Here is a 22716-nt window from a genome sequence, read left to right on the forward strand (position 1 = left end):
TCTAAAAGCTGTACTCACGTGAAAAACAAGGACTGCGGGCAGCAACAGGCCTGCTCTCTGGAGGATTTCCTTGAGAAAAGTTTCCACTGCTTCAAAGGAACTTTCCACATCGTTCAAAAACAATTCGCTTTGCACTGTCGCCCGAGGGCAGAGCGTGCGATAGGACAGGCCCACGTTCCGTTTGAGCTAGGGCTGATCGAAAACACCTCTCGCGAGGGCGGGGCGGGGGAGTGGGGGGGCCTGGCCTGGCTGCGGTGATGTAATCGGGCCTTAATGGCGAGCCCGTTGCGGCGCAACCGCGGAGCCACTCCAGAGCGGTGGTGCATCTTTGGTTTCCCTGACGCGGCCCGAAAATGAACACTTAGGCCCCATTAGACGCCTCATCTGGGATAAGTGCGGCTATTCCCCTGTTGTTTGCCGACCGTTCTCTCTCTGCCGCTGGCTGCATTGCATCATCGCCTCGGCTACAGAATAGCAGTGGGGGGGGGGGGGGGGGGTGGTTTGGGAGCGTAAGTACACGCTGTTAATTTCCACAAACAAGTGGTGAAATATCAGGTCGCCTCGCCGAGGGGAGAAACGCACCGCCGTGTGGCCGCCCGCGGTACTGCAGGGGGGCGCACATGGCTTTCCAGAGCAGATGGGGGGCTGGGAGGCAGTTTGAGCCGGTCTGTGGCGGATAGAGTGGGCTTTGTTTCCGCCAACTCTCACATGGCACCGCTGAGGAGTCGAGGGGGAGTGGGGGTTGGGGGGCGGGGGAGGCAGCTGCAGCAGGCTCTCAGTGAAGGACACGCGGCTGTAGGGACTTACTCACTCATCTGTGAATGCCATCGGTTTCATAGAGAACCAGGAATGTACTGACAATTTTATACAGATTATAATACATTACATAGATTTATACATATATTATTGATTCATGAGTGGAGGTAGTGTGAGAGCAAGCTCCACAGAATTTTCTGTGTAAAGGCTATTAGACATTTTAGACCCTCGTCATTGCAGGAAAATAATCTTGTTTCATCCAGCTGTAAATGCATAAGCCTCTCTCATTACATACAGCCTGGTGTGGGAATTACTTGAATTAAATTGCAGTTTATTAGTTTATTTGACAGGGATAATTCACATTAATAATATTTCTGTATACAGTATGTGCCAGAGAGTCAGCCAGGGAGGCAAATTTTAATTAACTTGTGAATTAATAAACGTATAAACATACTGCTTATCCTTATTATCAAGATTAAGGCAGACAACTAAGTTCAGTACTTACATGAATAGGACAACATTTTTTTATTTTACAAAAGTTGCTTATTTTATTGACTGGATGTATATATTATATTTTATTCATATAAAAACAGGTACATGTGTGCAAAAATGCAGATGAAGAGGTTGCTTTATGGTTTGACAAAACAGACAGGGACTAACAGACTAAATCGACTAATCCTACTTTTCTCATTTTTCCTTGACAAACAAACATAAAAAATTTCATAATGCCTTCACACTGAACACTCAACCAAGTGACAGTGCAAATCTTTCACAACAGTCTTTCCTCATGGTGTCCTCGGAAAAGAGAACGTTCGACAGTTAAACCGAAATCTCGCTCCGGCCTGGCCAATCAAAATTGCTGCGCCTCGCTAGCTGTCGGCGACGATGCTAATACGTTTGCATTCGCCGCACCGAAATAAAACATACGTTACATAACTCTCTGCTCACAAAGCACTTAGCGGATACTGTGTCAGAGGCCCATTCAAACCCTTCAAATGTTCGGGGGGCGTGAGATAATTGCGGTGTTTAAAACGTAGCACCCTTTTAGCCTTTTTAAAAAGTCAAAGATGCATTGAGCTTCGCACTCATCACTGGATGCATTTACGGTTTCAGAAAACGATTCTGTACGAGCAATATCAATTACATGGTTTTTTGGTGCCAGTTACACACATCGATCGTTCGTGACAACCCAGAGCAAATTCTTGTTGCCACAGAACTGCCGTTGCATAACGACTAATATTATTTGTCATTATTTGCCGAGACACAAAAATTATAGTGATTTTATTTCCTGTACATCAACCCTGGTGGAAATACATTAGGATAAACACTGAAAAGAATCACCATGCCCAGCTCATTATGAGAGATACTTGTATAATTCATCCTTCTTGGAATAAACAGTACATGAAGAGAAGGCTGGAAGTTTCCCTGGGTGATCTGGACACACCCTGATCATTTTTCCCTTATGAAAATGCAATAAACTGCAATATACTGAAATATGTGGCCTTTTTTGAAAATATATAGTGCTATATATTTTTTTATACAGCAGTGCAATATACTGCAGTATCTGAAAGTGGCAATATTTACAGTACATTTTTTGGCATTCAGCAGACGCTCTTATCCAGAGCGACTTAAACAACTACACATGCCCATATATTGTGAATACTATCTTAATAATACATTTTATATCTACATATTTTCAATGAAGACCATATTTATAAAGTTTGGCAGCTGAGGCGTCAGATGAGCAGCTTTCATGCAGGCCGCTGCAGTCCGATGTTGGCGGGAATAGACTCCGGCAGCAGGACGCCGTTGAGGTAGAGGAGCTGGTACGCCTGCTGCAGTTCCGCTCGCAGCCAGAGGGGGCAGCAGAGAGACCGCAGCTCCTCCCAGGCGTCCAGCAGTTCGAGCAGGAGGCCTGCCCGGGCGAACAGTCCGCAGAGCCCTCGGTGGAATCGCGGCTCCACCGCCAGGGGCAGCCAAGCTGGGGCCGCGGTCTCCCCTGAAAAAACCCAAAACGCAGGGCGCTCAGCACACACCTGTCAGGGCAGCCCAGGTGACCTGGTTCAGCTCTGGTTCAGCTCTGGTTCAGCTCTCTCAGACCACTGAATCAGCTCCTTTTCCAAAGGACTGCGTGAACCCTGCGGCACACACAGCTCAAATCTCCCTCCAATCAGAGCGAGACGTGCGAACGCAGTCAGCCGCGAACGAAAGCCCACGGATTTGAGTACGCTCCAGACCCCGCACAGGAAGACGCCGTTAGTCACAGCCTTAAGGCTCAGGTTCTGCTTTCTTTCAGACGCCGACCATCACAGACTTAACGGCAGGCCGAGCTATTTGAATTCCAGGTCAGCGCTGTAACATTTAAATATTTACTGAGAGAATGAGGCATACGCCGCACTTGAACCTGGACCGGTACTCCTGCTTTTCAAACTGAAAAACGTCTCTGCCTTAAAACAGACACGCGGTCATCGTGTTCAAAGTAAGAATAGTTCCCTTTACCCTTTCTCTCTTTTTGTCTGCCATCACATCGTACAGCACTGCATCTACATTTTAGGGGGGATACATTCCGTTTAAGGGCTAACTGGGGAACTTACATTTCTTGCGGTACCTTAAAACACTTGTCAGCAGTTAAAGAGAGACTCAAATGTACACAAGCATAAAAGAAGGGTGTGAAAGTATTTCTGAAAAAAAAAACAGCCATGCATTATCTTGGGGCCTGGAAGCAAGGCAGCGTCTCTTAAGTTTATCGCGACAGGATTATCTGACACCACCAAGAGGGTGAGGTGGCTGCTGGGAACAAGTCTGTCCACTGGACGACGCCCATGCCGCGTACCTTGGTAGAGCTGCTTGCACAGGCCGACGTTCTCCAGGACGTCGGCCACGTTCTCCCTGGCCCAGCGCAGCAGGCGGTCGGCGAGACAGGGGGATTCTGGGACTTTCGCGGCCAGCCGCAGCAGGTAGGGGAGCAGGCGCTCGGACATGACGGCCGGCTCGGCGAACACGTTGGGCTCGTCCTGCTCGTACAGGCTGGCGCACCTGGAAGAACAAGTCAGCACTGTGGGTGCGTTTATACCAACACGCTAAGGGTGTGTGTGTATACCAACACGCTGAGGAAGCGTGTATACCAACACGCTAACGCCACGTTGGACGCTCTTGTCCAATGTATGCGTTCGTGGCTGGCCACAAAAATAACTCCATTATTCTACTCCATAACTCTCGCATTATTTTTTTTTTTTACTTAAAACAGAAATAATGTTTTAAATGTGTTATGTGCTGAGGGAACCGCCCAATAGGCCCGTGTGATTTCTAATCTCATCGTACAGCCTTTAATTGCACAGTACACATGATCCTGCGTTTCGCAACAGCCCCCATTGTAGCTGTTCGGTTTCGGATAGCGTCGGCACAAAGGAGCTGAAAGGGAGCGTGGCGCAGCGCCAGGGGGGGACTTACGCAGTGAGCTGGACGTCCCCCAGCAGAGCACTCAGGCCGCACCGTGGCAGCTGGCCCAGCAGGGCCTCCAGGGTGTGGCAGCTATCCCAGAACTCCTCCAGCAGCAGGTCCAGGACGCGCCGCAGGGCCAGGTTCGCCTGCATCAGAAAGCAGGGCTCCCCCCCCGGGCGGGCGCGGCGGGCGTGGCCGACCGCGGAGGCGAAGCGGGCGGCCTCCGTCCTCACCCGCGCGTCCTCGTCCTGCAGCAGGTGCAGCGCGGTGCCCAGCAACCTGCGGGGCGGAGGACACGGAATCACGCGCTCGCCGCAGAATACACGCTCGCATTTTTTAAACAAGACCAAGTCAAAACCTAGCATATGGCTGGACCGGCCGACCAATGGTGTAACTTCGTCACTCAGTCACAGACATTCGCGTTTGTAGGGCTGGCCCCGCTGTTGCGGTCCAGCCAAAAAACGACAGTTACTACATCTGCAATGCAGAACTTCTGAGTTCACCCTCTTTCACGTTTTGATAAGGAGCAGCTCAAGCAAATTCTTGTGGGATTTAAGAATGCAGAAGGACTGTAAAAGGAAAAGCCATTGGCACACCTACTGTGCCAGGTGCGTCAGATGGGAAAAAGTATATTAAACATAAATGGAAACACAACTAAAACGTGCCACTAATAAATAATTTTTTTACGTGAGAGTGCGTGGGAATTCACTCATATTTCATATAGAACGCAGAAGGAGAAAATATAAAGCGCTTCCTTGATACTGTGCTAGGAGGGGGGCGCTAGAGAGTTCAACATTCAAGCAGACAAACAGAAGAGCCACTGGACTCCGTTCAGCAGCAGACAGCTGGGCCTCACTTCCGCAGTCTCTGTAGCGCTTGACGGTAATCCGGGTGAAACGTACAAAGCCTTTGTGCTCGGGCGGACGCCACCATAGCAACCAAACGGCGGTTAACCACATCCCATGATGCAGAAGACTTGGGTTGGAATGGTGGCGGCGCACCGCGAAAAGACGAAGACAGGTCACGCCACTTTTGAACAAAGCTTTTGTTTTTGTTTTCATTCGTAGGCCATATGAGCGCACGCTGCTGCAATTCAGCCAGATTTCAGCCTTCATCAGAGAATCTGAACGAACGGAACTAAGCTACCAATCAAAGCTAAACTGATTTTTGCGCCTCTACATCATGAAACCTATGCACTTGTTGTACGTCGCTCTGGATAAGAGCGTCTGCTAAATGCCTATAATGTAATGTAATGTAATGATCTGAAAGCTAAACTAAAAAAAAAACAACTGAACGGAATTATAATGACCTAAAATGCCCTAAAAACAAACAAACACTGAAACTAACCTAATATTAGTAAATAAACCAAACTAAACAGAACAGCTGAACCGAACGGTTTGAAGACTCCGTAACTACCATTGTAACTGGCAAATCAGGTAGCAGAGCATCCGAAGGGCCCTTACCTGGGGGCCAACGCTGCGTGTGGAGAGTGGCCCCCCAGGGCCCCGCTGACCACGGGGGCCCCGGCCAGCCGCAGGGCCTGAGCGCAGGCCAGCCTCAGGACCTCGGGGGCCTCTGGGGCCCGGTAGACCTCCAGCAGGCCACACCAGCGCTGAGTCAGCTCTACGGGCGAGGAGCTGGGGGGGGGGGGGGCAGAACAGAACAGAACAGAGAAGAAACAGGGGTGGGGTTGGGGGGGGGGGGATCAGGCCTGGGTTATTACAGAGCAATGAAAATTACAACAACTGTGTAACAAGCAACACGGATAGCAAGCTACTCCGGACTGGATCTGCCTTGGTTACAGAGCACTGTAACTTACAACGACTGTGTAGCCACACAACCCAGAGAGCAAGCGACTCCGGACTGCGTCTGTGCTGACTGTGCTTACTTTGGGCCAGAATCAGCCCAGATCCAGCCCAGATCCGGCCCAGATCCGGCCCAGATCCGGCCCAGATCCGGCCCAGATCCGGCCCACAGCCGCGAGACTCCCGCTGTCGTTTCGCACTGACGTGCACCCAGGGGAGAAGCGCTCCTGAACAGGAGGCTCGGCGCCCCAGCGCGATTCAGCGCGCCCTTGACGTGTATCCCAGGGTCGCTGAAAACGCCAAACATTCGCAGGGTTCCGCATGCCAGTCTGACGCACAGCCAAGTTCGATACGCAGCCAAACGACACAACAGATTAGCCAGCACATCTAACTGAATAACCTACCGAAATTAATTCAGTGCTCTCCTGAATAACTCTAAAGGTTCCCAGTACACATGCAGTGATTCATCGAGTCACCAAAGCACTTTTCTGGAAAAGGTCATCTTGCTGTTCTGAATGTTTCATTCAAAACTCCCAGAATCCTCCTGTTCAACGATGGAGGCGATGGTAAGGCTACATGTTGAGAAGGGGGGGAGGGGTCACAGATAACGGGCGGGCTGTGTAACCCCCGGGGGCGTGGGACCCTCGGGGGTGTGGCTCAGCTGTAGCGGTTAGCGGCGAGCCGGCGCGGGTCGGTCGCGGGATGGCGGTACTCACCAGTGGGCCAGCAGCAGGCTGACTGCGCACAGAGACTGGGACAGGAGTTCGGGGCCCCCCTCTCTGCGCTCCAGGGCCCCCAGCAGCAGCTCAGCGCACTCCTCCAGGTCCCCCTGCGGTGGCGAGGGTGGGGGGGTCGCCCGGGGCAGGCCGGGGTCGCTCGGCGACAATACCGCCACCAACGCCGCCAAGTAGAGCCGCCTGTACTCAACACTGCTGTCCTGCAGCGCCACCTTCAGGTTCTCCTGAACACAAAAATCACAGACTGCTCAACACTCCTCTCCCATACAGTGAGCATCAGCTTCTACTGAACACAGAAATCACAGACTACTCAACACTCCTCTCCCATACAGTGAGCATCAGCTTCTACTGAACACAGAAATCACAGACTACTCAACACTCCTCTCCCATACAGTGAGCATCAGCTTCTACTGAACACAGAAATCACAGACTACTCAACACTACAAAATACTCCCTTTCAATGCGGGTGAAGTCATAAAATCAGGGAAAAACTGATTTTCACATTCCTAGACACAATCATACGACAGATAATGAATACTGATGAAAGCAGTTGTTTCCAATCGGTATGAATTTTACTGTTGTCCAGAGGGGTTAAAGTATTTTAAATAATGACTTGACCAAGGTGTGGCTGTGTGCGTATTTTACTGTAACGCAGCGGTTCGTGTTTACACGCGGCTACTTCCTGTGTTTGGGATCACATGACCCGGCTTTATCAGTTAACGTGTGCTTGTCCTGAGATGAAGGTGACGGGAATTCAAACTGGGCGCAACCGAGAACGGCAAACACTCAGAAGCCAAATATTTTCGTTATGCGCCCCAGTAGAGAAAAAACTCCGCGCTTATCGGGGATTTTTACAGGAAGCACTGCAGGCCCTACGTTCGAGATTAATCACAAAGAGAACGAGGCCGGGCCTTAAATTTGTTTAGTCACCACGCGGGGCTGCCGCGTTTCCAAATGTTACGATTTCACGTAACAAAAGGACGGAAGCCGCTGGTTTTTACTTTTTTTTTTTATCTCAGGCTCCATCAGATTACAGTTCGCCAGGGGCCCAAACAGAAACTCGCTGTTATTGCGGTGAGAAAGGCGAAAGGTCATTGGCTCAATTTCTAGATGTGGAAGCTGATTGGCCGAATTTCCTCGCATTGTGTTCTTATCGGGGGAACGCGTTTCAGCTGAAACGAAGCGATTCGAACCCGCCCCGTTTTCCTTCCCAGGGCGTTTGCCCCCCTGCGGCGGCCATCTTACCCGCAGCGCTTCCTCCACCACCCGCTGCAGACCGCCGTCTCCGAGACTCCGCCCATCCGCGGCCCAGCCGACCAATGACAGCCGCGCGTCGGCGCTCAGCACCGGAAGGTTCCGCCACGCCTGGCCCGCCCACCGCGAGTCCCCCGTCCTCGCCGCCTCCTCGCACAGGAAGTGAACGGCGTTCTGGAGGAAGGAGGCGGAGCCTATCTGTACGGAACACAGACAGCCCGCCAATCAGTACTGATGGGGACAGAGAGCAGAGCGGTAACCACGGGTAACCATTTTGTGCCCCAGTAGGGCTGTGTTCGCACTGAAAATGGGCGTCCGCTAGAGGCAGGGGGAGAAGGTCTGCGGTGTTTGCTGTGCAAGCAATGTATTCCTCAGACAAAACAATGGCAGAAGGTGCATTTTTGAGGCATACTAAAATGGCAGTGGGGTCACAGCACACCCGTCACGATGGGCGAACTTGACGGGGGTGGGCCAGCCAAAAAAAAAAAAAAAAACTTCTCATTTTCATAAAAAACTTGTGATAGTCATCAACCATCCCCTGTCAATTATTTTTTGTTACGTGAACTCCTCTGTCTCACTGCTGCACGAACACAATAAATATACAAATAACTCAACTGTGCCGCCCACGATGGTTCTTCTGCCCTGTGCCCTGGAGACAGAGCTGGACCTGAGCCCAAGGATGTTCTGCACCAGGTAATCCTAGGTGTGCCATGAAATAAACAGGCAATACATACTGGGTGAAAGGTTATTTATCTCCAACTCAAGGGTGGAGCTTCAGACGGTTTGCCTCCGAGCAACGTTCTGTTCTGCGCCACAACAGAAAACAGGTGTATACATACGCTGCACGAGAAGATCATAAAACCCACAGCAATAAAACAGCACAAACAAGAGAATGACTTGACTGAGCTGAAGACGGAAATGATTTCATCGCCTGTCGTATGGAGCTAGAAGAGAGCGTAGAAAATCTGTGTCCACATTCGTAAGATGTCTCAGTGTAGGACTGGTTTAGGATCCATTTTGGGTTTTAATGGGCATGGTAAGATATGGTCAGGGTAATCGGACTCCACATCAGCCGTTCTGCTCTGAAACACTTAATGAATACCTGCCCTGGTGTCATATGACTTTGGTGGGGGCTCAGTACCTGGAGCTTGAGGGATGATGGGTTTTGTAGTTCTGACAGAAGCACGGCTTGCAGTTGGTCCAGGAAGCTGGCTGAAAAGAACCTGGCCAATAGGGCGCACACACTCAGGTAGGACGAGCGAATCAGGGGGCACCGCTGAGATGATGTCACAAGCCACAGCTTGGACTCATAGCACTCCACCACTTCAGAAAGTTCAGAGTCCAGGTGTGTGCTGTGAAACGAAAACACTTAAAGTCATGCGTCAGAGCCAAAACAAACGCGAACACACGCAAACACGAATGCAAACAGCGACACCTTTGTGCGCCGGAGTACTGCAAAACTGGGCACTGCAGGTGCAGGCAGGTCGCAGACGTCCAATCAGGTTCATATCTTGTGACGAGGCAGGGAACATCCAGCCAATGGAAACCCTTCCTCCCCGGGCAACACAAGGGCCAATCACGGTTCACCTCACAGCACTCCCGGCCACAGTTGGCACGGATACGGTCAGAATTCAGAAGGACTCACTGCGCTAAAATCATTGGTTGATTTACTGACCAAGACTAATGAGAAGAACCTCAGATGTGACCCTGCAGTAGCATAGCCGGGAAACCCTCCTTCTCCTCCTCCTCCTCCCCCTCTCCCTCTCCCTCTCCCCCTCCCCCTCCTCCTCCTCCTCGCCCTCACCTGTCCGGGTCCAGCGCCCGTGCCAGCACGGCTCGAATCTGCAGCAGCTGCCCGTGCAGGCGGTTGTGGCAGCAGGGGTCCGGGGGGGCCGGGAGACCCCTCGCCAGCCGGAGCAGCGTGCTGGCGTACTCGGCGGGGGGCGTCATGACGACCAGCGCCCGGGCGGCCATCGTCCTCACGTTGTGGATCGAGCTGGCGGCCAGCCGCAGCAGAGGCGGTAAGAACGCCGACAAACACCTGTGGGGGAGGGGTCGGGGGGGGGTTGGAGGTTAGTGGTTAGCGGTAATGCATGATGGGATGGAAGGACCTTTCCTTTCGACTAATCCCGACTTCAACTGTGACTTAAATACCAAAAACACCACCGATACAGTGAACGGTTGTAATGAAGCTACATTAGTCACTCACCACATGAGTAAACAGGCTATGTTACAACAGACTGATACACAAATCCCCATGGTGGCAGTGACATAGCTGCCATTTTCCCCCTGAGTAGCATTGCGGAGTTCGCTAAGGCGATGCCCGAGGCGCTCTTTCGTTCCGGCGTGGATTTTTCTCCCAGAAGCCCCCGGGACGTACCGGGCCTCGTCGTGGACGCCCGGCTGAAGCTTGCCCAGGAGGGTGAGGACGGGGAACAGGGAGGGGTGCAGGTGCAGTCGCGCCCCACCAGGGGGCGCCCCCGAGTCGCCGGCCGCCTGCCTCAGCTCCCCCAGCAGGAAGGGCTGCAGGGCGGGGTAGTGCACGAAGAAGGCCTGGGGGGACATCCCGTGCTGAGAGGAACCCTCGTCCCCCCCCGGTCGCTGGCCCAACATTCGGGAGCACAGGGCGCCTGGGAACGCAGGGGAGAGGGGTGAGGGTCCCAAAATGGCAGGACAGAGAGCTAATGTGCCTTATTTTGGCTTCACGAAGCTCCAATCTCCCATCATTAGCTATCAGCAGTGGACAGGCATAATCCTAAATCAAAACTAACGACAAGCTTTTCTGGGAACGGTTCATTAGTAATTTATGACGAAGCCCAGCTGGGAGCGTGTTTGGTGAATGAAACGCATCGAAGGCCCTTTCATAAAAGGTTTAAAAGTGCAAACGCAAACCCCTCGTCGGGTTTTTATATTTGCAGAACCCCGGAGGACCTGGAAGCATTTCACTTTCTCTGTGATCCCTAATGGCCGGCTGACCCAACGGCCTCTGGGAAAAAGTGCTTCACGCAGCCGAAACCCAGAATGCCGATGGGAATATTAACTGCTGCGAGAGCCCCTTACAGGTTTACACTTTTGGCCTGAACAGTGGAGAGTAGGTAAACAGCGCCACCCAGTGGATATCAAAGGTGTCCCATAAAAATAGGCAGATATTGGCAGCTATATAGAACAATGGCAGCTCACTCTTATAGATCAGACCATAGCAAAAATGTTTCAGACAGTGAGACAGGAACTTCAGCTTTCATTTGTGAAATTCATTGTGATTAAGATATACCACATAAATGTAAGATCATGTAAATGATGGTCCTACAGGAACCCTGGAGAACAGAGGCATCATCAAATTCCAGTCCTGGGGGGCCACGGAGTCTGCTGGATTTCGGTGTGCTTCAGCACGAGCATTTCATTTAAGTCACTGATTGGCTTTTTTTTTTGGATTTGTGAATTTGGGGCTGAGATATGGGAGGGCTTGAGTGGATGTTTATGAGTGAGGGTAAGTATGGGAGGAATGGTGGGGAGGGGCTTAGGGGTGTGGGAGGGGCTCTTACTGTAAAGCTGGAGTGCCGCGTTCCTCATGGCCCAGCAGGGGGAGCTGAGGAGCTGGAGGGAGAGGATGGTCATGGAGGAGGCGTACTGGAGCACGGCCACGCCCAGCCCAGAGCCGCGCACCAGGGCCTGCAGCGTGTGGACCGCACACACCTGTGGACCGCACACAGAGGAGAGGGTTCAGTGTGTGGAACAGTGCCTGTATGTGCATATAAGCACACGTATGTGCGTATAAGCATGCGTGTGTGCGTACAGGCATAAGCACATGTATGTGCGCATAAGTACAGGTGTGTATAAACAGTATGTGCGTATAAGTACAGGTGTGTATAACCAGTATGTGCGTATAAGTACAGGTGTGTATAAGCACACGTATGTGCGTATAAGTACAGGTGTGTATAAGCACATGTATGTGCGTGGTCACCTGCGGCAGGTCCACGGTCTGGTCCCAGCTCTGCGGCACGGGGGCGCCGGCGGTCTCCAGCAGCGTCGCCACGCTGAGCGCCAGGAGGGGGCGGGACTTGCTGGCGTCCTCCGCCGCCGCCACGCAGAGGATGAGCATGGGCAGCCCGGCCGCCCGGCGCGTGACGGAGGTCCCGCGCGGCGCCTGGAGCACCGACAGGCCCTGGGGGGTGGGGGGTGGGGGAAGAGACAAGTTTGATGCTGATTTGAGAAAGGCCTGCCCAACTACCAGGAATGCGCTTTGCTAATGTACTAATGGCCAGTTAAATGTTTCTGCCCAATCATGTGAGCGAGCGTACCTGCTTCAGCATGCGAGCAGGAACCTCCTGCAGCTCAATCCATTGCTCAGAGGCGGCGCGACTGGTGAGCCGACAGCATCCTCCACCTGCACTCTCCGTTCTCAGAGCACCTAGAACTTGAGTGACGCCGAAAGCATCCTGCTACCTTAGAAGAACGAAGTGTACTGGTGAATGGGACCCGCAGGGGGCGCTATAGACTTTTTGTAGAAACCGTTCCACTGCTAGCTGCTTTTACACTTTGCATTTCGGCATTCAGCAGGTTCTCTTATACAGAGAGCGTCCAGGTTACGAGCCACCCCACCCAGGAGTCGAACCTGCAATCTCTTAATCACAAGCCCACTTCCCAAACACCCAGCGATGCCAGGTTGGCGCGGGGTCGAGCGGTCTTTACCCAGTGACGGCACTTCAGGAGGATGTCCTTGAACACCGCCGAGGCCCTCTTCAGGTACTCTGCGGTCAGGGGAGCCTCTATGGAGCAAGGCGTTGCCATGGCGTTCTCCACAAAACTGCCTAAAAAAATCCCTATTTCCTTCAAAGGAAAAAAAAAAAAAATGAAATAAATACTCAGATAAGCTGGAGCAGATTACAGCCAAAATTTTGTTAATGCGCTGATGTCACGACTGACACGCCCCAGCCAGTGCAACATTTTGCCACTTGCAGTTGATGTGATGACCACAGCCCTTCTATTTAGAGGTAGCTTTAAACTGTATAAATTGACTATTACTGGCAATAGCTAATAGCTTCATCATGTTAGGCCACATTTGAATTCGTACTGCCATCTAAAGTCTGCTTCTAGCTAGTTGTACTTTGTATTTATCTAGATAGCCAACTGCCCAATGCCCTCTATTTCTGCAACAGTTTAGAGATAAAATGCAGCACTTTACATCTGTTTCAAAGATAAATAATTTGCTACCATGTTTAAATAATAGTAGAAAATTCATTCATGTTAGCCACGATTAGCACTGCAGCATGCAGTGGTTAAATGGACACAGAGCTGGGCAGCCCTGTCCCTGGCGTACTGGCAGTGACAGATCAGTATCTGTTATTATGGTGAAGTGAAGTCCGGCCACTTCAGGCTCAGTATCTCCCCACTGCAGTCACCTGCACTAAGGCAGTGTATTGATCTACCTGTAATGAAGAACCCTGGCATGACAAAGAGACATTTAGCATACAGGGCGCCAGGGTCGCCTCTTCAGATCAATAACAATCTGCACAGTAAATAAACGCCTGGAAGAGACAGGGGCTGGACGCTGCTGTCCTTAGCGAGCAGGGTTATTAATCAATACTGTGGCACAGCCTGACACGGCCGGGGGTGGGGGGGGGGGGGGGGGGTGAGTGTGGGCAAACAGGACAGTGCCTTTAGGGCAGAGGTAACCAACCCTGTTCCTGGAGATCTACCATCCTGTAGGTTTCCACTCCAACCCTAACAAAGCACACCTCATTCAACAGCTAGAGATCTACTGTCCTGTAGGCTTTACCTTGAGTTACAAGAGAGATGTGTGTGTGTGTGTGTAGTGTGGCTCTGACTTCGTGATAGAGTGTGTGTGTGAGTGGAGGGCCTTACCTTGAGTACAATAGAGACGTGTGTGTGTGTGTGTGAGTGGAGGCACTTACCTTGAGGGAGACCCAACAGCAGGTGAGGACCAGGCTGTGCTCCTCCGACAGCAGCACGCAGTCCTCGTCCTCGTCCTCCCCCACGCCCGGGCCCCCACCCTGGGCGATCACGGAGCTAATGGCATTCCCCATGTCACAGAAAGACGGGGGGGCCTCTGCAACAAAGACACAGGAGATTGGCCCTTCTCAGTTAGGGTGGCTGAAGTTTTAAGAGTCACTAGTTCTCAGCTGAAACCATATCACTGCCCACTGACCAGCTCTGAGAATCCCTTGCAACCCCTTCCCGTAAAATTGAGTACAATATTACCACTGTAAACATGAATTTCCTGGGTCAAATTTCAGCTCATTGAGGAACTGGAAACATTTTTTAATGAATGTAAGGCTCTTAACGAATGAAAAGCAGTCAGGAAGGCCAAGCTGAACAAACGAAGCTTTTGAACCGCGCCCGGAGGGAGATTACCCGTCTCTTCGGCACACGCAGCCTGGTCGCCGTACAGCACCCCCAGCAGGAGGCGACTGACCCGCTCCAGCAGATCCAAAATGGCGTCCGCCACGGACAGGGGCAGCACTGCCTTCTGCACCGGGCCCAGGGTGTCAGAACCGTCCAGCAGACACTTCTGCAGGGCAGCCAGAACCCCTGCGGAACAGAACCAAAAAAGAGTTGTAGCTAAATCAACACCCAACGTTGACTGTGAATTTAATTACAGTTTTACTTTTGTACCTCCACAGTGTGTGTACACTTTTGGAATGACTGTATGTAAACAACAAAATGCATAGATGCAATTTTTAAATTTTTTTTTTTTTTCAGCAGTCATAGGGCTATGCCTCACCAGAGCAATGATTTGCTTAGCATCAGGAGCGTTCTCACTCACAACTGACACGCTGTCTTGCGCCAGAGCAGTACCTGTGAGGCCTCTGGGCTTACAGTGTACGGCGGTCTTGGCACAGACAGCGCTTGTGGCCTGGATTACTACGGCCGGGTCTTGGCGACCAGGCAGCTTGTGGGGCCTCTGGGCCTTACCGTGTACGGGCCTGGTCTTGGCGGCCAGGAGCAGGCCGCTCTGTGAGGGCCTCTGGGCCTTACCGTGTACGGGCCTGGTCTTGGCGGCCAGGAGCAGGTCGCTCTGTGAGGGCCTCTGGGCCTTACCGTGTACGGGCCTGGTCTTGGCGGCCAGGAGCAGGTCGCTCTGTGAGGGCCTCTGGGCCTTACCGTGTACGGGCCTGGTCTTGGCGGCCAGGAGCAGGTCGCTCTTGGCGGTCAGATAGTGCTCTTCTAACTCTCGCAGGAGAACCCGGAGCACGGCGTCCGCCATCCCGCCACGCGTATCCGCGCTGAGCGCAGCTCCATCCCGCTCCGGGAAGACAGAGGCGTCCCCACACCTTCAGAGAGAGAGAGAGAGCAGAGCCCGCGCTGCGTTTTAATGGACACAGTCCGGCTCGACAGGAAATAACCAGGGAGCTTGCCGACTCATCATATTTTTGTGATTTTTTTATTTTTTATTTTTTTAAAGACGGGAGTGGACGGCGGTGGCTTGGCGCTGGTCCCCTTACATCTCGAGCAGGACGCGGAAGAACAGCGCCCCCGTCTGCCCGTCCTGGACGCGCGGGCTGCGCAGGAGCTGCCCCGCCCTTTCCAGCAGGGCGGGGCCGAGGTCTGGGGGGAGGGGCCGGGGAAAGAAGCGGAGGAGGAGCCCGGCGGCCAGCTCTCGAACCTGGGGGGAAAGGGGAGGAGCGCCAGGCCTGTTACACCCCGTTACCCAGAACCCCCAGCCCTCCATCGCATCACTCTACATTACATTACACTGATTTAACAGATGTTCTTATTCATGGCCAGTAATAATACATGAGACCTTACATGCAAAATGGTGACATGGACCTGGCTAACAACACTCCCAGGCTAGAGACAGTGAACGATACACATACACAGCATTGCTAATGTGGGTAACTATGCCAACCCAGAACCACGACAACAATAACATAACGGACAATACCAATCCCATAATAACCGCTGAACTAATCGAAAGGCACTATGGGGGAGGTGGGGACTGGACAACAGTAAAGATGAAGGCGTGGGGCTGTGTCAGAAGATGGCCCAGCGACTGAGCCGCACAGCGGCGGAGCGGGCTTGGCGTTGTCACGGCGTTTCGCTCGCAGACGCGCGTACGCGCAACCTCGCGCCGCTCACCTCGTTGGTGGAGTCCTCCAGACAGCCGATAAGGACCAGGAGCTTCTGCCGGGCGAAGAAGTCCCACCGCCCCCTCCGCCTCGCGAAGCCGATCAAATCGGACACGTTCGCTGGGGGTGACGGAGAAGATGCAAAGCCGTAAGGCAAGTTTGATTAACCGCAGCTAATTAAAAACTACATTTTACATTTTATCACTGTAAAGCAGATAAGGAAAGCAAAGAACAGACATTACCGTACCTTCGAAACAGATATCTCCAAGAATGAGCTTTTGTAAGACATTTTTTGAATATGTCACACATTTTTTTGTGGGCAACGACCCATTGTCCCCCCCCCCCCACTCACCTGGCGGCTGGCCCTTCTTCTTGTCGGGCCTCCAGGTGTCAGTGCAGGTCTCCAGAACGGCGGACAGGAGGAGGAGCACCGTCCTCTTCCTCTGGTAACTGTGGCCTGGAGCCAGGTAGGCGAAGGGCAGCTGGGCCAGCCAGTCCACAAAGTCTGCAACAGAGTCGCTTAGTGAAGCCAAAGCCGCCGCACTTTACACTCTACACACACTAACAACACCTCAGGCACCTGTGTGACTGAGCATAGGTTAGGTCAGAGTAATGTTCACTGTGTGAACTGGACTTTATGTGTTCATGGCTATGAATAACTGTTACAAAATGAGTATTGTACCTGATCGCACCTGTGTTTTGTAGTTGTTCCAATGACCTTTGATATGCACTTATTGTACGTCGCTTCAGATAAAAGCGTCTGCCAAATAAATATCAATTCCTTAACTCCGTCTCCCATGATCCCCTGGGGCTCACCGACTCCTTGTTCCAGCTCCGTATCCTCCTCCTCCTCCTCCGTGCCCTGGCGGGCTCTGCCCCTGCCCCGCCCCCTCCTGGCCTTGAGGCGTGCCAGGCAGCTGTCGCGGAGGCGTACCAGGAGCTTCCTCAGCGCCACCTGGAGGTGCTGGCGAAAGGGGGCGGACTCGCAGTTCAGGTTGAGGGGGAGGAAGCCCCGGACGGCGGAGAGCTCCGCCCCAGTCGGCGGCTGGCTGGTTTTGGGGCTGCAGCAGAGGAGGTTGAGGGCGGCCAATCGCACGCCGTCGTCCAGGGAGCCCAGCGCCAGGCGCAGGGTCTCCGCGGTGCGGGCGTCGTCCGGGGGCGGGGCGGCGCTGGCGGCCCGACGGGCGCTCATGACGCTGGTCCAGGCGCGGAGGTGCCCCGGGCGGCCCGGCTCCAGGGGGGCCAGCAGGGCCCCGAAGGCCCCCGGGAACGTGCGCAGGGTGCAGGGCAGGAGGCAGCCGGTGGCGCCGCCCTGCAGGAGGGTCACGTCCGAGGTCAGGGCCTCCAGAAGCGTGGGGCGCCACCGCCGCGCCCACTCCTCCGCAAGCTCCGCCTCCGAGGGCGGGGCGGCGTCCTGGCCGACGCCCCCGCACAACTCCCGCCTCTGCTGGTGGATGACAGACTTGTAGACGTCCGAGGCGCACGGGGACAGGTGATTGGTGGAAAAGCACTTCAGGAGATGACGGGGAAGCTCTGGAAAGTGTTCCAATACCTACCGAGACAAAAAGAGTACAAACACATCAAGCAACAACAGGAAAAATGAAATGAAAAACTATCTATCCATCCATTTTCTAAAGCCGCTTATTCCTGGACATGGACATGTGGGGGGTGGGGAGGGGCAGGCGGTGAGCTGGAGCTTATCCCAGAATGCACTGGGCGAGAGAATACACCCAGGACAGGTCACCAATCTATCACAGGGCGCGCACACCATTCACTCAGACATTCATACTGCAGCTTTGGCGAGGCCGGTGCCCGGGTGCTCACCGTGCTGGTGCCCACGTAGGGGAGCAGCGCGGAGAGGGGGGGGTACTTGGCTTTGGCTTGCCAGGGCAGGGAGGAGATGCGCCGCAGTAAGGCGAGGTAGAGGGGCCTCTCCGCGCCGCCGAAACGCCGGCAGTCCAGCTGGTAGACCTCCAGCAGCAGGCGGAAAGAACCGTGCACAAACTCCGACACGCCCTCCAGCTGAAGAGCGGGAGAAAAAATAAAATGAAATCACCGTCTCCAAAATGGCTACATGCACACGCATCAGAGCTGAAAACGCTCTTCGCCCCCCTCCCCATGCCCCCCATGCCCCCATGCCGGCACCCGCACTCCTCCCCCACCCATCTCACCGACCCCGCCCCCCCCCCCCCCCACGAGCCCAACACTCACGGGGCTCTCCGCATTGTTCCAGATGACCTGAGTGAGTCGCCGCCGCAGGCCGTGGTCCTCCTGCAGCAAGGGGGCGCCGCGCACCTCCCACACCTCCTCCAGACAGTCCTTCAGGCACCTCAGCCACAGGGTAAAGACTGGCAGAAGCCAAACAGAGGGCGGTTGGGGGGAGGTTAACTCGTCAGCCCACAGCGAAGCCCCTGAGCTCAGGAACAGCGCAGGCTCACTGTACCTTGGAAGACATAGTAGTGGCAGTCCAGCTTTTCCTCACACAAGGCAGAGACCACAGGAAACAGCCCGTCCAGGATCAGACACGTCTACGACAGCGAGGGGAATTATCTCAGCAGGTACACAACGGGAACAAGGACCATCTTACCACTATTCGGCACTAACAGATGGGAGGGGTTTCCAGCTACTTGGAAAAAGAACACACTTTGCAGTGGTTCCTAAACTTTTTAATATCGGGACCCAAATTAAAAATACTTTTTAATAGCGGGACCATAAATTTGAAATTTTGTTCATTTCAGAGACCTGTCAAATACACATACTAACTCAGCCTAGTAGAATACAGACTCATTCCGGGACCCACCTCATACACTCCCATGGAACTACTCAGAAACCTATAGCTTTAACACATGACCTTTGTGTAGCACAACGCGTTTAAACTGTGAATACTGATCTAAAGGAGATGTGTCAGTCATATGAGCCACACCCCGTTGTTGTCCAGCGGGCCGGTCAGGATGTCCTTGCGGCAGCAGGTAAGCAGGCCCCGCGTCACTGCCAGCCTGTCCACACCGTCAGACCCGCTGGGCCTGCATTCGACCCGGAGTCCACCCACGCACAACAGCCAGGGATCTGAGAGACACAACCTCACGTGTTAATGCGTCCGCATTCACATTCAGCCCAAAACATAGCGCTGCGTCACTGAAATGGTTACACATGCACATCTACATCACTGACATTATTACACATCCACATCCACTTCCCTTATAGTGCTACATCACTGACATAATTACACATCCACATCTACTTCCCTTATAGCGCTACATCACTGACATAATTACACATCCACATCTACTTCCCTTATAGCGCTACATCACTGACATAATTACACATCCACATCTACTTCCCTTATAGCGCTACATCACTGACATAATTACACATCCACATCTACTTCCCTTATAGTGCTACATCACTGACATAATTACACATCCACATCTACTTCCCTTATAGTGCTACATCACTGACATAATTACACATCCACATCTACTTCCCTTATAGTGCTACATCACTGACATAATTACACATCCACATCAAGCTCACTTATAGTGCTACATCACTGACATTATTACACATCCACATCTACTTCCCTTATAGTGCTACATCACTGACATAATTACACATCCACATCTACTTCCCTTATAGTGCTACATCACTGACATAATTACACATCCACATCAAGCTCATTTATGGAGCTACATCACTGGACGTTCAATACAGGGCTGTTGGCAGTTTGTGTACTGAGCAGATGGTGTTATCCAGATCAACTTAAACAACTTTGTTTTATTTTTTTATTTTTTTAAACAGTACCCATTGAAACAGCTGGATATACAGTATACTCAAGCAATTCAGGTCAAGTACGTTGCTCGAGCGTACAACGGCAGCGTCCTACTTGGGAATCGAACCAGCACCCTTGCGGTTACAAGCGCAGCGACTTTAGTGACCCGAGCCCAGCCTTTGAGGCTCCGCCCCGCTGGCCCGAAGGCCGTCTCACCTGCGCTGGTGACCTGCAGCAGGCTCCGCGCAGCCAGGCCGCCGTCCCCCCGGGCCTCCGGGGACGTGTTGATCAGCATGGCCACGGCCGTGCCCGAAAGGAGGCGAGCGTCGCGGTTCGAGGTCTTCTCCACGGACGCCGAAGAAAGGGAAAGGGACGGGGACAGCAGCGGTTATTTCACGCGAGCGACAAACAATTAAAATAACAAGACCAGGGCAAAACCTAGTATGTGGCTGGACCTAACACACGTGATCCGGCCGACCAATGGTGTAACTTCATAACTCGGCCGACCAATGGAGTAACTTCATCACTCACTCAGTCACAGACATTCGCGTTTGTAGGGCTGGCCCCGCTGTTGCGGTCCAGCCAAAAAAGGGGCACACACGGCAGGAAGGGAACATGGAGCACACCTCTCCCAGGATGATGGACATCAGGTGCTTGAGAATGCTCTGCACAGCCGAGTCACCTGAGTTCTTCTCCCACACCAGGTGGGCCACCTCCCTGTGCAACAGCTGGAACACCTGGAGACAGACCTGCGAGTACAGGGGCCAATCAGAAAGCAGCAACCATATGCCACGAGGTGAACACGTCCAGTCACACGAGCTATCTCAAGTAAGAGTACTGGCACACGTCATCGTCATACGTTCATGCTAGACTCCACAGTGTCCGCAGTCTGCATGTTTGAATTTCACTTACGCTGCAAGCAGGATAAAAATGAAACGGAGGCAAGACGTTCTCGCGCAGGCTACTTGCCTTGACCGCTAGGTAACACCGCTCTCCGTTTCTCGACGCATCTTTCTCCAGCGTCACGGCGAAAACCTCAGCTACTCTGCTAAGCAGAGACGGGCAAATCTGCCTGCACACCTCACGCCCCATGGTGCTGTCTTCCAAGAACATGCATACTGTCAAGAGATGAGATCAAAAACAGCAGCTTTAGGTTTAACAACTAAGTACCGCGTGTAGTCGACTTAAAGTCAAGCGAAGACTTATTTAATACAGCCGATCGTGTTGGTAGAATGCAGTAAAAATATCATGTTTTCTGTGAACCATAGACTAACCTGTTTGGAGATCTTTGGCAGACAATATCTGAAAGTGGACAAAGCGTTACTTTTTTGTTAAAGTGAATGACAAGAAAAACCCAAGAAAATGTGAGCAACTCAGTAGGTACCTGTTCTTTCTGTACCAGAGTCATCACACATGCTTTTGTCTCTTCGAGAACGACAGAATGATTAACTTCTGACAGCTGTTGCAACATCTGCAGAAAAACAGTGTGTTAAATTCTGGACATAATTAACCGGCGAGTGGAGATAATTTGTGTGTGTGTGGGTGTGGCAAACGATACCTCTACAGAACAGAGCGTCTCCAAGATGATCTGAGAGGACGCAATAATTCACCTGGTCCAGTTTACGGCAGGCTGTGGAGATGTGCGACATGTCCAGTTGCATAGAGATGAGGAGTCGCGCGAAAGGGAGGATGCATTTGCCCTCCAGCGCCCGTAGCCGCTTCGCCTGGACCCTCCTCAGCAGCTGCGAAGCCTCCTCGAGACTGCGCTCTTTGCTCCGCTTCGCGCCGTTGCTACGGATGGAAACGTCACGGAGTCGTTAAATGGAACCGACAACATCGCACATTCTCAGCCTTTCAGATAAAGTTGAGGTTCACTGTATAGCTGGGCAGCTGGCTGTCGCACAGACAGCACATGCCTGCTAAAACTCTTACATATGTTTTTAGCTGCACTGTTCACCTAACAAGCTACCTAGCTAACTAAATGGCGAGATAGCCAGCCGCTGCACGCGATTGGACCACATTTTACCTTGTGCATGATTTAAGCTTTTCGATTACAAGTGTCAGGGTATTAGTCACATCTGCAGATAATTCTTCCTTTGCGTTTAAATAAACGATCTCGCGATCACAGGCTTCTATGTTACTTTGCACTGACTCGTCCCGAAACATACTCTCAAATGTTTTCAGATTGTACCACAACGTGGGCTTCCGAATGCTACCCTAACTTACAGTAGTTCGATTTACTACAGCCTTTCCTTGTACACATGTTTAGCTCTGTAAAGACTTGGCAGATGGACCTCTAGCGTTTAGATTTCGTGTGGTAATTTGACCTTGCGCCATCTGCCGGCACGTATGTCTTAAAGCACTCAACAACAGTATTTTCTCCCAAAACAACTTACACGGTGTGAGATTTTAACACACAGCCGGACTTAAAAATTTGTAAGTGCATAGCTGACCATAAACCCATATATACAAGTCTGACATGCGACCAAGGGATCAATTCCCTGCCGCGGTGCTTTTGGTACTGTGATCCCATATCTGTTTGCCTTACGTGAGCAACGTCTGGTGCCAAAGGAAAAAGCAGGAAGAACTTAGCCAGTTCAGTGAAGTTTACCAGCAGCAAGTATTGGATAGACATGCAAAAAAGGAAAAAGTGGAATGGGATAGAACGAAATGGAATTTGCTGTAAGAAATCCAGTGCCGGGATTAGGTTGCACAAATGCTGGCTGAAGGTAAAATGTAAGCATCTTCTGTAAGGGCAACAACCACAACAAACCCTGGCCACTTTCACTTTCCATTCCTTGCATTTGCTTGTCACGGGAATGTTATATGGAATGCAGGTACAGGTAGTGATGGGGAGAGGCTAAAAT

At 52.3% G+C, this 22716-nt stretch overlaps 1 protein-coding gene across 1 annotated transcript; it reads right to left on the reverse strand.

Annotated features, from left to right (window-relative positions):
- Positions 1–1366: 1366 nt before the first annotated feature.
- On the reverse strand, positions 1367–22141 carry si:ch211-225b11.4 (tRNA (32-2'-O)-methyltransferase regulator THADA). The gene is made up of 31 exons (XM_064297507.1): positions 21876–22141; positions 21460–21640; positions 21234–21320; positions 21124–21151; positions 20819–20967; positions 20476–20598; positions 20066–20189; positions 19004–19146; positions 18524–18608; positions 18292–18428; positions 17905–18102; positions 16897–17632; positions 16433–16585; positions 16091–16200; positions 15457–15617; positions 15116–15285; positions 14366–14542; positions 13906–14060; positions 12624–12820; positions 12292–12352; positions 11955–12155; positions 11536–11686; positions 10374–10623; positions 9798–10034; positions 9135–9345; positions 7985–8191; positions 6719–6963; positions 5661–5834; positions 4207–4476; positions 3590–3792; positions 1367–2755 (listed from the first exon to the last, which is right to left on the reverse strand). The coding sequence occupies exons 1-31, from the start codon at positions 22013–22015 to the stop codon at positions 2508–2510; spliced, it is 5712 nt and encodes a 1903-aa protein (XP_064153577.1). The 5' UTR covers positions 22016–22141; the 3' UTR covers positions 1367–2507.
- Positions 22142–22716: the final 575 nt, after the last annotated feature.

This window comes from Anguilla rostrata, chromosome 10 (assembly GCF_018555375.3).
Source record: "Anguilla rostrata isolate EN2019 chromosome 10, ASM1855537v3, whole genome shotgun sequence".
Taxonomy (NCBI): domain Eukaryota; kingdom Metazoa; phylum Chordata; class Actinopteri; order Anguilliformes; family Anguillidae; genus Anguilla; species Anguilla rostrata.

What these genes read in the sequence shown, in the direction of transcription:
- si:ch211-225b11.4 (XM_064297507.1), bottom strand. Translation starts at nt 22,015, where the DNA reads ATGTTTCGGGACGAGTCAGTGCAAAGTAACATAGAAGCCTGTGATCGC. An exon ending in GAAGAAGGGCCAGCCGCCAG is followed by an intron (nt 16,201 to 16,432) that starts GTGAGTGGGGGG and finishes CGTCACCCCCAG; the next exon opens with CGAACGTGTCCGATTTGATC. An exon ending in TGGAGGACTCCACCAACGAG is followed by an intron (nt 15,618 to 16,090) that starts GTGAGCGGCGCG and finishes CTTTCCCCCCAG; the next exon opens with GTTCGAGAGCTGGCCGCCGG.